Source organism: Eubalaena glacialis, chromosome 5, assembly GCF_028564815.1.
Source record: "Eubalaena glacialis isolate mEubGla1 chromosome 5, mEubGla1.1.hap2.+ XY, whole genome shotgun sequence".
Lineage (NCBI taxonomy): Eukaryota > Metazoa > Chordata > Mammalia > Artiodactyla > Balaenidae > Eubalaena > Eubalaena glacialis.
Genome location: NC_083720.1, coordinates 150921147 through 150935401, shown reverse-complemented (window position 1 = coordinate 150935401; position 14255 = coordinate 150921147). Strand labels below are relative to the sequence as shown.

At 31.4% G+C, this 14255-nt stretch overlaps 1 protein-coding gene across 3 annotated transcripts in view; it reads right to left on the bottom strand.

Moving 5' to 3' along the window:
- The window catches only part of FSTL5 (follistatin like 5), a 707698-nt gene that overhangs the window by 101337 nt on the left and 592106 nt on the right, over positions 1-14255 (bottom strand). For 2 of the 3 annotated variants that reach the window (XM_061191763.1, XM_061191764.1), the window contains exons 10-11: positions 11237-11263; positions 2273-2391 (exon numbers count right to left, since the gene is read on the bottom strand). In XM_061191763.1, the coding sequence (XP_061047746.1) occupies positions 2273-2391; positions 11237-11263 (146 nt within the window). The remainder of the gene's footprint in view (positions 1-2272; positions 2392-11236; positions 11264-14255) is intronic. The other variant, XM_061191766.1, reaches the window with a different exon arrangement.

The window sequence follows — 14255 nt, the reverse complement described above, 5'->3', positions numbered from 1 at the left end:
ATGCCTGTATTCTGCATTTTACAATGTAATCAGGATGTAGTTTTAGCCAATTATCCATTCTCTGTATTATTCTTAGTGCTTTAACAAATATATTGGTCAGCTAAAATGTATTTGTATTTTAATTTCAACATCCAAACAGTAGAAATGTCATAAATTTAAATACACACAATTCGATAGTTTCTCTCGTCTTAAAAATGCAAATCTAACTTTTCTTATACTTTTTGCTTAGTTTTCCATTAGCATATAGAAATTTTTGTAAATTTTTGTTTTATATAAGAATGCTAACTTTCTATCCTTATATTTCTTTTTATTTTGCAGTATGAATTTCTAGCATAATCCCATGTGTAGGATGGCTGTAAGATTTCCAAGGGCTATGATTTGAAAAATCTGATGCAGTCAATTAGTTCTTAATAACTAATAATCCCTGCCTTGTCATTGTTGTGGATAAGGGTTCTCAGATTGAAGGAAATGAGTTAAGCCTGTCATCACTGATGTTTGGTTTCTATCTCCTCTTCAATTTTAATGTTTTATAGAAAGGTATACATAATTTATATATGTATGTATATAATTTCTCACTATATATATGTGTGTGTATATATGTGTGTGTATATATATATATATAGAGAGAGAGAGAGAGAGAGAGAGATCTACTTGTTTTAGGAGGAAGTCTAAGTAATCAAAGGTTTTAAAAAGAGACATTCAGGTAAGTAAACTTCACATCCCTATTTTCCAGACACGTCACAAAACTATCACATCAATTTTTCCTTGCTTTTTCAGCTTTAGATTCCAAATAGTTAGCTACAATGCTACCAATCCCATAGGAATCAGAAACACTCTTTTGTAAAATGATTTTGCTCTGATTTAAATAACTATTTTGATGCCACATTTCCAATATCTGTGTGTTAGCCCAAATTTCTCATCCATAATGTTTTTATAAAAATATACACATGCCATAAAATTGAATGACTTGCTTTATCAGAAGCAAATATTTATTTTTTTATGTGTGTTTCTTTACATACACACACACCTTATTCAAAATGGATTTAGTCAGTATTGATATCATCTGATTATAAAAGAAAACAAAATTGCACGTACAATTTAAAGTGTTTTCATACTTGTTAAACTTATAGTTTAACAAAAATGGTAATGATTCTATTTAGTAATTTAGCCTTTAAGTGAAATATTTTTAAATTAAAAACAGTTTCTTTTGTTTTAAACACTCATAAACATATTGAGTTAAATCATTTCCTTTATTTAAAGTAGGAGGTCATTAGATTGCTTTGTCCTACAGAGTGTCTGAGAGATGCTGGCCTATCTTATCTCACTCTCATTTTTTTTTTTCCTTCTTCTCATTCTAGGACATGGCTTTAATTTGTAAATTGTTGTCTCCATAATTCAATATGTGGCGACACTGGCTACTGGTAGGCTCAAAATAGGAGTTGAAAGTAAAGGATCTAAACCAGGGCATTAATATCTATTTTGTTCATATCTTGTCGCCATGCCAACCTTAAAATGAATATCAAGACAGGGTTGCATTCTGAGGTCTACCAATATCTTACCTTATTTTGGGTGTCTGGTGCATGCCTGCACTTGTGTGGGAATACAAAGGTAACATGGGTACCTTCAGTATTACATATTTTGGTGTACACATATTTATGTGGAGATATACATAGCCATAGCAATATAAAATTAATTATTATTTCTTATTATCCTGCACAGAAGTACAGTCCCTAATATGTATAAGCAATATGCATTTTGTCATATATTCTTTTATTTTCTGAAAGCTGACCAAAATTTTACAGAAAATAAATATTTCTGTGAAAGGTAAGTACATGTAAATAAATAAAGGTACATGAAAAAAATAAGATGAAGAATAAATGGGCATCAACATTTATAAAGCATCTAATATACCTCAACTTCACATCAGATTATTTATAGGCTATTTTCTTTCATTACAGTAAAGTAACCATTGCCTGCCAAAATGGGAGACATTCTAAATTAAGGAATGGGTGAAGTTATTGTGCTGTGTTCACTTTTGGTATTTCACCTCTAGTGCCTTTATTTTAATTACAAACAAGTCATTACAAATACACAATATATTACCTTCCTCTTTAAGTATAAAACCTGCATAGAGTAACAGACAATATCATAGTTTTAACACTGTCCTACCCACGTGTCTCATATATGTGTAGCTTTCATTGTATTTCCAAAATACAATTCTACTTAAAAAAATTACTGTATAAAACTGTAAAGGAATTTTTAAAATACTTGCCTGAAATCCAAGGAGCTTTTCACTAGGCTTAATGTGCCTCTGAAATTCACATTCTACGGGTTGTATCACTTTGATTCCATCTTCATAGAAAACATAGAACATGTTCCCAATTCCCAGACCTTAGAAGTAAAAACATATTCAAAAGTTCAAAATAAAATTATCAGAAACATTTACAACCAAAACTCAGTGCCCCTCACATTGCTGGTGAGAGATCAATTTGTGAAGTCCTATAATGCTAATAAAGCAAACCGTGTGAGACATTTACCATATGCCCAAGCAACTCTGCAATATTATGCAGACATTCTACTTCATCTCTCTGATCTGCAAGTCAGTGATTTCTTTAACATAATTCAACAAATGTTTCATATATTTAAAAATAATTATAAATGGAAATAAACTCTTTGATACATAGATTATGTCTGCTACCATCCCTACTTAATTTAGGTGCTGATTAAGACATAAAAGTATGTTTTGAAGAATCATATTTATCCTATTTCTATTAGAGTTCCCTAAGGAAAATAAAATGGCATTCTTTGCAGGAATTTAGCTTATATAGAGACTTTTAGAAACAAAAAGACCAAGTCCCCCAGATTTTGGAGAATATGTATTTTCCTAAAATAATGTTTGTAAATATAATCCTACTAGTGGTCTTACATATCAGTTTTCATATTGACAAAGTTTGGGGTCTATTTCTCCAGTTTAAAATTTGAATTAATTTAAGGTCTTGCAAAAATCTCATTTAAATCATACTTTTAATTTCTTTTCACAGTGCGGGTTTGGGTGTGTGACATCTCAGAAATTCATCTCACTTATATTATAAACCCACACCTCATGGGTACGGGATGCTACAGATCGGACATCTGGAATGCCGTGGAGTTAACGGAGGTCTGCACCTGGGGACTTGTCACGTATGATTGCACACCTGTTCTCTTTGTTTCCTCTGCTTCTGCTTTGTTCCAACATGTCCAGACTAAGAGCATGTAGTTCTCCCTTTCCTGATCCTCACCTGAGTACCTCATCCAGGTGTACTGGTTTGCACAATCATATTTATTCAGTATAACTATACCTCACATAGTTCAGTGAGAGCCAATAGATAAACAATTATACTGAAATCTTGATAGTTTGAAAAGCAAAACATTGTTCTTTAAAATGCTTAACTTTTAAAAACATCTACTTTTAATTTTTACTTCAATTGAGGACACCTGCAAGGCCCATGAAGTCAAGCCTGAGGATACAATAAAAGTTTATTGATTTGTAAAAAAAAAATTTGTTTATTCAACTTAAGCCACATTTATTTTTGTTAAATATGTTCCTAGTTAATTTTAAAAGTCACCATCTATTCTTATGATTCAGAGGAAAATGTATTCAATCATAATTATCACTTTATTGGTGTTTATACAGAGTGAAATTATTTCTAACTAATAATGCATATATATTTTAAATGATCCAGATTATTTTGACGCATCTTATTATTGTTTTATAAATATTTTACAGTCCTCATATTTTAATACATGCAATCTTTATCAGTTAATTGTGCATTTTAATTCCAGAGTGCACAATGTTACAATGAGATATTCCAGAACAGTAGCAGAAGTAGCAAGAACTAAATTCAAGTTATGTTTTCATAAAATAAAATTTAAGAGTTGTCAGCTACAATTTATAATTATAGCTTTGAATACAGAGGGATCAATTCCATACCAAAAGGATAAAACTTACAAAAACTGCTTATGCAAAAAATTGATTTGTATTAGCAAGCTTCTGTGTAAACATTGTCAGAAGGTTGATGTGTGCTATGTATCAGTGACTAGCAAATTAACAATACTGGTAGTTGAAACTTGTATCTGATTTTCAGTTGCGTCAGTTACATACAAAGCTCGTAACATTTTTTAATGAACATGACTATCTTCTCCTTCAGGTACTGCACGATTCTGCTCCACAGTCAGGAGTCTGAATGTGTTTGAACTTGACAACTACTCTAAGTCCAGACAGTTTGCAAAGTTTCTTGAAGTATTCCCTGCCCTTATTCCTATGGATATTTTTATTGTGTTATTTTACTATATTCTGTGCACAGTACAGTCAGTGGGATTCCACAGATGAAATTTCTTGAGCTGTATTTTCCTCTAAAACTCGCTTAATCCATCCAAATCACTTTCAAAACTGAAAGTCCATTTTCTTGCTTTTTAAAGTATGAGTTACATACACATCAGCATTTTTACAGAGTATAAGCTACTTTCCCAGTTACAAGTTATTGAAAAATACAGATAAAGTTATGCAAGGTTTAGTTTGCTTTTGCATTTTATTGTTTTTGGTGGGAATATAACTCCCTAGTGTTTATGAAATAGTAATGCCAACAAAGTATCATGTATAAATATATGTTAAAATAATAAGATAAACTGAACACCTATGTACCAATCACTCCGCTATGAAATAAAACTTTATCTTCAGAGCCATCTGTGTCTTCCTGTCTTCCCTACCTACACGAGGGATATTTTGTATTTATTTTCTTGCTAGACATATTTTGTTCATCAATTACTACTTAGGTTTTAGCAGCAGAATTTATAATCTGAATATATGATACAGATATATATCATTTTAAATTTGCTGCTATAATATTATAATTTATTTTGAATATACTAGGCATAGAATGATATGAATTACCTGATGCTTGAGATGTGGTAATTGAAAACACATGCTGATTTTCACTTTGGGGCATTTGTTAGCTTAATCTGTATAGGAAGCAATAACATATCTGTGTATGTTCATTATAACTATTAAGTTTCCATGCCCTAACCTTTTTTTATTTTGGTGTGGGAGAATATAACAAAGAGAGATAAACTTAATTTTCTGAATTCAGACAGCTCAGAGGTAAATCACGACTATAGAACTTACTGTTGTATTGTGGGAAAGTTATTTCCCATGTAATATGTGTGCTGTAATTTCTCCATCTCAAATTGGGGGATAATAATTAGATTTATGCAGCTGTTGTAAGAAGTAAATGAGAAGGAGAAAGGAAAACATGTAGCAGAGTGACTTGAACTCTTACTATGAGTTCAAGAAATGGTAACTGTCTCTCTTTTTATGACTGACATTATGTCTTCTTTGAAACATCAGTGGGAAAAAAATGGTGAAATGGCATCTAACCAAAATGTGATTACTGTCCTCCTGTTTTCCTCAAATCTACTCTGTGAGATATACTACTAGTACATTTCAGTTTTCTACGAGATTGAATTCTACAAATGCGTGAGCCTGCTAAAAGAGCAACTTGATTTTCTAGTAGAGCAGTTCTCAAAGTTGATCCTTTAAGAGGGTCTGCAAAGTCAAAACTATGTTCATAATAATGCTAAGATGTCATTTGCATTTTTCTCTCTCATTCTCACAAATTAGATGCTTCCAAATGTGGAATGTAGTTCTCAACAGGCTACTTGACATATGATGTTATGAGTGATATCACAACAGTTCAATGCAGAAGCAAATATAGGAATCCAGCATCTTTTATTCAGCCAGATATTTTAAAAATTTGCGAAACGTACAACAGTGAGTCTCCTCATTTTTTTTTAATATAACTTTACAAATAATGTGGTATTTATGGCTACATGTAATGGGTTATTTATTATGGTTATTTTAAACAAATAAATAAATACATATTTTAATTTTCTCTGTTTTAATTTCTTATATGGTAAATACAAGTGGATAGAAATAACCCACATAAACAAAAGCTCTTGGAGCTGTGAAGAACTTTGAGTCCCCAGAAGTCTGATAACCATGTAGGTTTCAATTACCATTCTCTCCTCATTGATGCTTTCTATTGCAGTTTATTACAAAGGCTCTTGACTTCAGTAAAAGCTTTACCACTCTAGTCACGGTAAAGATTAGGAGTATGTGCTGTTTTGTCTTTTTTCATCCCCTGTGAAGACAGACACAGGTACTTTGTCTTTTCCAGGTCGATTGTTAATCTAACAAAGTACAGTAGCACAAAAAAGTGATCCATAATTTGTTTTTTCTTTGTGAGCTCTTCTTCTTCTTTGTTTTCCTTTCCATACAGAGAGGACATGGCAAGAATTATTTGCAGTCTCGTAAGAGAGAAGTGTTTCCCAGAGGGTTTTTCAACCAATACTGCACCTTTAAATACATGAGATGGACTGAGAAAAAAATGTACGTAATTCACATTCCTGTCTCAATCCTTTGAGGATTTCTACTCAAGAACAATAGTGTATCATGATAATATAGTTACATTATGTATTATAAATTACATATATATTCCATAGTTTATATCAAGAGTAATATTTGGTTAATGTGTGATTATTGGATGAATATTTAAGTCAATAACAAAAATATTCTGTGCTGATGTTTGTCTTCCTCTGACTTAAACCGCCATTACTTTAGCATTTAAATTATGATCAATGGCAAATTATAATCCTACAAAGCACTGATTTGGTAACCAATCAAAGATAAATCAATGTTTGGTGTTAAAGTCCTTTATTAGTTGATATTATATCATTCTTTTCCCTTTCAAGTGATCCTAAACTTACTCGTATTTTTAATATAGAAGAAATCTTTTTTTTTTAGCTAAAGAAAAATATAGGCAAGAATAGATGGTCTATATTGCATCTCTCACCTTGAATAACTCAGCAGGGAGGGATTTTTGTTTCATGAATGTTCCCATTTTTGTATCTCTGTCTTTGGAGTTAAAATCCTTTTCACACACATAGCAATATCAAACCATCACACCTCAGTGAGATTTCTATGTTATGTTCAACTAAAATTAGACTGACTTCCTCTCTCATTCTTCTAGCAGATATTCTGGGAGTGACTGTGTTAAGCTCTTTATCAGCCACTATTAATCCAGGAAAGTGGGTACTGTCTGAACATTATATATATTGGTCAGAGTGATATTATCTAAAACCAGTCCTTTTAAGTCAGAATTCAATTTCCTGAACTTCCAAAGATATGCTGAAAAAAATTGAATGCATATTTACATGATTCATTTCACATTTAATAATTAACATAGCAAAGGTTATAGCATAATAGAGTATTTGTTTGCTATGTAGTTAATATTAGGTGAAATCATATGTATAATTATATATGTACACATGCATATGTGTGTATACATATATGCATACTTGTGTGTATACACATATATCTGAAAATGGTTATCTCTTGTCAGATTCATTTTTGATTTGAAAACAGGTTTATGAGATAATTTGAAGCGCTAATTTGACATTTGTTTTCATCAGAGAAGGTAGGGAACTTGCAAATGAAAATATTGACAGCTTTCATCACTTTGGCGATGGCATCGCAGCCAGCCATTAGAAGGCGTGGTCTCTGCCTCACCCAATTATATGACTCACTAAGTCTCATGAATTTAGAAGCCTTACCCTCTGAAAACTCTCCTTTTTCATTTTAAGTATTTCACCAATATTATTGTGAGACAGTAATCTGGTCCTGAGAACCTTAGCAAGTTTTTTTCTCTAAAAATAATTAAACAGGAGCCTCAAGTAGCTCATTAAGCCGGCGTGCATGCTCCTATATTTCCAATGCTCCCCTGCAGCATATAATGGTCTGGACAACAAAACGTGAAAAATCTCAGGCTAAAGGAGTTAAGAGCTGATCTGCTTCCTATTATTCTTGTTTCCCCACTTTGGTGATATTATAGTTCACAAAGCTAATCAGATGATGTAAACTTTTTTGCAAGATTTCACTGTAATGTCTACTTGTACCTGGTGTTGGTTGGTGTTAATTAGTCCAACTAATATAGAAATTTATTTGAACCATTTCTATACCATATTTATGTGTGAATAGATTCATAAATATTTACAAAGAATAGAGGAGACAATTTTTATAAATATGGAAAATATCAATATACATATTTTTGCTTTCAAATCATTGGATATCACATCAAGCCAGTATTTCCCAAAGTAGCTTCAGTTAAATATTGATTCTATAGGTATTCATCAAAATAATTACATGTTATAATAAATTTAGAAAATTCTGTGTCATATAATGAACCACACAACATCTCTTCTTAGAGTCTGAAAGTAGTATGTTTAAAAGTTCAGCTTAATCCTGCAGTGAATAAAATGTTTTAAGTTCCTTTAATTCAATGCTTATACAAACATCTACTATTGTTAGACCTTATAACATATACCCAAACTGTTGTCTACTAAATAAATACTAGGAAATACTTTATTAGATTATATTTGATAACAAGATCATAAAAAAATATTGTAGAAGAGACCCAATCCTACTGAATCTTTTAATGTGTATTTTGAAATCATATAGGTAGTAAAATTAGTTGACAATAAGAATGATTTAGCCTTTAATTTACTAGATTGAGAACATCTTTAGAGCAGATACTAGTTCTTATCTTTATATTTCCAGTGCTTTCAAAGTGTTCTACATACAGTAGGCTCTTTAAAATATTTGTCAGTAAATGAGTGAGATACTTCTTCTCTTTGAAAACATTGTATTTTTACACTTCTGCTAACTTGAATCACGGCTAGAAAAGAACTGAAAGGTGAACTCAGAAACAAAGGACCCTTTCATGCTTAAATATCCGTGTGATTAATAAGATAATATACACAAAATTCAGTAAAGTTGATTTAGCTCACAAAGTCCTGGATAAGCCAGATTCTGATGTATACATTTAAAAATAATTTTTCAGTTAAACAAAATTTTATAGATCTTACACTTGCATGTAAGTCATATGATATTATGAGAGGTATTATCATTTTAAACTCTCTTTCCATTATTATTCATCTAAAAATGCTTGAAATTCTTCAATGGGTTCTTCCTGAGATAAATTTCTCTTGGCCATGGTAAGAAGACAAGCATACAAATAGAAAGCACTGCTAGTGTGGAAATAAAAATGGACCACAGAAAAATGTTGTTCATATTAGTTATTATTCTATCTTTTAAAAACAGAGGTAGAAATTTGCTTTGGAAACTTTCTTTATTATTTTAATTATTTTTTATGAAATAATTGTACACACAGCTGGGGTTCAGTGATTCCTCAAGCTGGTCTATTATCTCTGGCCACCATTATTATTACATGCAATCGTTTCTAATTGTAATGCCTTGCCGATAACTGTGGCATGATAAAAAGTAATGTACAGATTCCTATGAATCCGAGTCAAGTATATTATTTTCTCAAACGTATTATTTTAAATCTTTTTATTTCAAAAAACAAAGTGCTCTGATGATAACTGTACCTGAAATAAAAGATTTAAAAACTTTCCCCAAAAACATTTCTTGTATAAGTTTTAAAATTATCTGCAAAATGTACTAAATAGCTCTGATTTCTCAAGCACATATTCTGTGTCAAAGTCATGAGGAGTAAGCACATCACTGATTGATGGAGAATAATTATTGAGAACGTACATCTTCAAAGACCAAGAGAAGAAAAATTTAAATAAATAAAAATGATCTCATATAATGAATCTCAGTGTGATTTTAGTTAATCTGCAGGTCTCTTATACTTTTAAGGGTAGTCTGAAGAATATTATATTATTATTACATATCATTGAGTATTATAAACTAATAATGTTCATGACTGTTATCAAGGTCAAATTATAAGGAAGAGTTGTTTCACATATTTTAAGGAGATATACATATCACAAATGTGCAAGGTGAGTCCCAAACTGTATTTCAAGCATTGTTTTAGAAAAGTCTGGCTCAGAGAGGTAAAATGACTCATTCGAACTTTCCCAGCAATTAGCCAGCAAAGCTAGATCTGTGGTACGTGATCTCTGACTACTTAGGTTTTATTTCTTCATTTTACAATGATAAAATGAAATCAATTTTTAAAATGCCCAGAGAAATATTTGTTTAATCTCAAGAAGGAAGAGAGTATAAAGAAATGTCTAACGCATATGTTAATCATGTCATATCTGTTTCAGTAATGATTGCATTTGTATGTTCAAAGGTGAAATATCCAAGAGGAATAAAATGAGAAGCTAATGTTACACCAGAACCTCTTTAGTAAACTGGAGTTTAAAGGAGCCTTTACAAAAGATTTGAGGAGCAAGAAATACCAAGGACAAAAAAAATAAATAAAGTGTTATGCTCACCTTTTGCTAATTTTAATGGATCTAATATTCTAAGATACTTGGTACAGTATCTAGCACAGTATAAGGGCTCAATAAATGTGTTCTGGTTACTGATATTGTTATTATTCTGCTTCAATAATTTTAGGAAGCTATAACTGGGGAAGAGAAAGTTTTTCTAGGATGGATCCTGAAGGCAGTTATTTCGGCCATTGCTTACCAGGAGTGAAATGATGACTTATCGATAATTTTCTCCTAAGAATTTAACTAAAGCACTTGGGTTATTTGAATACCTGGGCAAACACATTCCTCTTGGCCTTTGTGACTAATTAAGAAAAACAAAGACAATAATAAATGACCGTGGATGGCATTTATTGAGTGCAGACTATATTTAAGGAGTTGATAAAACAACCCTATTGAGAATTAACAACTACCCTTATTTTTGAGATGAGGAATTCGTGACATAAAAAAGCCCTAGGTTACATAGCGGTGCAGACTGGATTTGAATCCATGTCCTTCAAGTTTCTTCTAACCCATTTTCTTAAATAATTTATTATAGTCCCTTCATAAGGCAAATAGTTTTTATAATTTTTCTTTTTCTAATCTAAATCATGGTTTATTACATAAATTATGTTTAAGCTTGCTTTCATTTATTTGACTAATTTTAATTTTATACTCTTAAAAGCATTTCCATATATTGTAATATAACTGCCTGATTATATATCAAAAATAAATCAAGCTGATGAGGAGTTATAAATATGTTTAATGGTAGCAGGTTTACAGAAGAATATTGATTTATGATCAAATAAAAATATTGAGTCAAAATAAAAATGAATAAGGCAATTATTAGAACTGATAGTCAATACATCTAAAAGTTAAGCAAAATAATCACAATAATATAAAAAATAATGGAATTTACTACCTTCTTCTCTCCATAATATGTTAGCTACTGCAGCATGTTTAAAAGAAAAAGGAGAAAAAGAAAAATGAGTAAAGAGTGATTCAATTACATAGTAATATAAATAACTATTAAAGAGGTCACAATCTCTAAGACGGAACATGCACATAAAAATAGTGAGGATGAACTCAACAATCTACATTAATAAAACAGTAAAATGCTGGGAGTATAATAATGTTCTATTCATGTCTTGAAATAGCCAATTCTTCTTTGGAATAAAGATTTTGTTAATAAAAAAAATTTTATGTATCACTGAAAATAATGGGATATTTAAGTTAATTTAATAAAATATATCTTTAGAACATACATTAGTAAAGACTATTTATTTGACAGCTTAGTTAAAAGTTACTAATTGAAACAGTTATAATTTTAGAATTTTCAATAATTATAAGTAATGCTTCAACATAATACGCAATATTCCTGAGCAAGATGAGTTCTTGTAAATACAGGATTTTGAATGCAGAAATAGCCTATTTTTATGTAGTATATGCTTTCACTTTTTAAGCCAGCATAATAAAATATATCTAAATATATCTTGTTTGTTTCAATGTACAATAATGCTTCATATTAAATTATTCCTGGACAATAGGTTTATTAAATACTGTATAGGGACTAAATCAACATAGAGTTAAAATATTAAGACAGAAATGAAAATACCAATTAAAAATATTCTCAACAAAATGCCTGATTCCCTTACTAATCCAAATTTATCTAATTCTATATAATTTCTCTTTTTTTGAAGTATAGTTGATTTACAATTCTATTAGTTGCAGGTGTACTTATATACTTTCAAAGCAGAATAATACTGGCGAAAAGAAAATGTAACTAAAGGAAGAGCTCATCCACATCTAATTACTTCCTGCATATGTTAACCATATTAAACATAATCACTTTTCTAAAACTAAACACTGATCGTCAATGTAGCAGAGCCAAGACTGGAATCTAGCACTCCTAGCTGGAAGGTGGAGGTCCAAGTCATGCAGTTTTCAGCACCATAATATAAAAAATACTTTTTTGTAGAGTAAGCGTTTTTTTGAGATTCTTGGCATTTTTAATTCTTTAGGAATATTTATTCAAATATGCATTCATGGTACTTGCATCCCTTCAGCACATTTTGTGCTGCTTTCTTGTTGCCTATGGTGTGCTTGGAATGAATACGTAAAAGGACAGATCCTAGTCGCAAGGAGAGAACATGGACCTGAGAAAGGAGAGAACCATGCTAAAAATGATTATAAGCATGTGATAAGTGCAATTAAAGAAACAAATATCAGGTTCGGTGGCAAGGGACAGGACGGGATAGTCACCTTCAAGAGGCAGAAACTGGGCAGTGGAGGGACCACTTCATTGGGCTGCCGATGCTCGAGCAAGATAATGCCACCCAAGCTTACAAGGGGATGTCGGGTGCAGGAGGCATGAGATGTTCAAGGTATATCAACGGGACACGTTATAACGTATTCAGCGAAATTTAAGTAATTGGATATATTTGGAGGGCAAAACTGATAGAAGATACAGCTGGAGAATTTGACCCTGACAAGGTCAAGAAAGTCTTTTATATTACATGGTGCACAGGAGATTAAATTTTCTTCTGTAGGCTCAGGAAAGATGGAGCCATGATTAGACTAATTTTATTTTTCCGGCTTATAAACAAAGGTAAGTAGACCTATGTTTCCTCATATCTCCACCAATGGAATATGGTGTGCCAATCGTGTGCCAGGCATTGTATTCAGCGCTACCATACACAGAATAAAACAGACCCAGGCTCTGTGCTAATCGAGTTTATACACTAGTTGAGGGGAAAAAAAACAAAAAACAAAAAAAACTGGATTCAAATCATGTAATTTCAAAATTACAAATTTAATATGTTATGAAAGAAAGGAACACAGTAATGTGAATGCTTTTAATGAGTGGATTAGGCATGATCAGTGAAACTGGCGGAAACGTCCTTAATGGTGATGGTGAAGGTGAAGTCTGAAACATGAAGAAGAGGAACCCAGGGAGGGTTGTAGGAATCAGACTCCCAGACATAGGAAAAACATGTACAAACCCTAGTGGGTATGTCAAAGCACTGCTATTTTATTATTATTCTTATTATTGCGTCCTGCCACTTGTGGGATCTTAGTTCCCTGACCAGGGATTGAACCTGGCCCCTCAGCATTGAGAGCACAGAGTCCTAACCACTGGGAAGCCAGGGAATTTGCAAGCACTGCTATTTTAAAGGACTAACGACAGATATTTTTAAGACATGCAATCATTTTTGAGAAAGTACCAAAAATACATGGTTTGTAATATTAATACCAGATACGGTAAAATTCAAAGTACTATATAATGAATTTAAAATTATATAAACTAAAAACATAGTATTAAAATATGAAGCAAAATTATTAGGACTAGATACAAAATTTATAAACCAACCATCATATTCTGCTTCTTTAACTCATCACCTTCGGTATTTGAAAAATGAAGGGAAAAAACACAAAGTTTCAATAACACAGTTATTATGACTAAATTAGTGTTTTCATAATGAATGTTCTGTGATAAAAACAGGATGTGTTTTCAAGTTTTCTTGAAAGATAATCAAGAGTAGTCACAAAGTAACTGGAAAATAGAAAGTCTTTCTGTATTCTGTAGGTATATTCCAATAATCATAAATTAAGACATTTTCTGACAATAAAGCAAATATGAAAATGTATTACAAGTATTTAAACCCACTAAATTCTTCAACAAATTAAATATTTAAAAAATCAAATATAATCATACTTCATATAAAACAACAAAAATGCAAAAATAAAATTCAATATGTGGACCCAAAGACTTTTGGCCAAATGATAATGCATAGGCTTAATTAATGCATCGCTGAACAAAATATATGAGGGAGGGAGAGAAAGAGAGAGGAAAAAAGTAGAAAGAGGAGGAGATGGGAAGTCGGGAAAGAAGGAAGAAAGAAGAAATGTTTGTAGCTATGATAATTTTAAATTAATGTAGA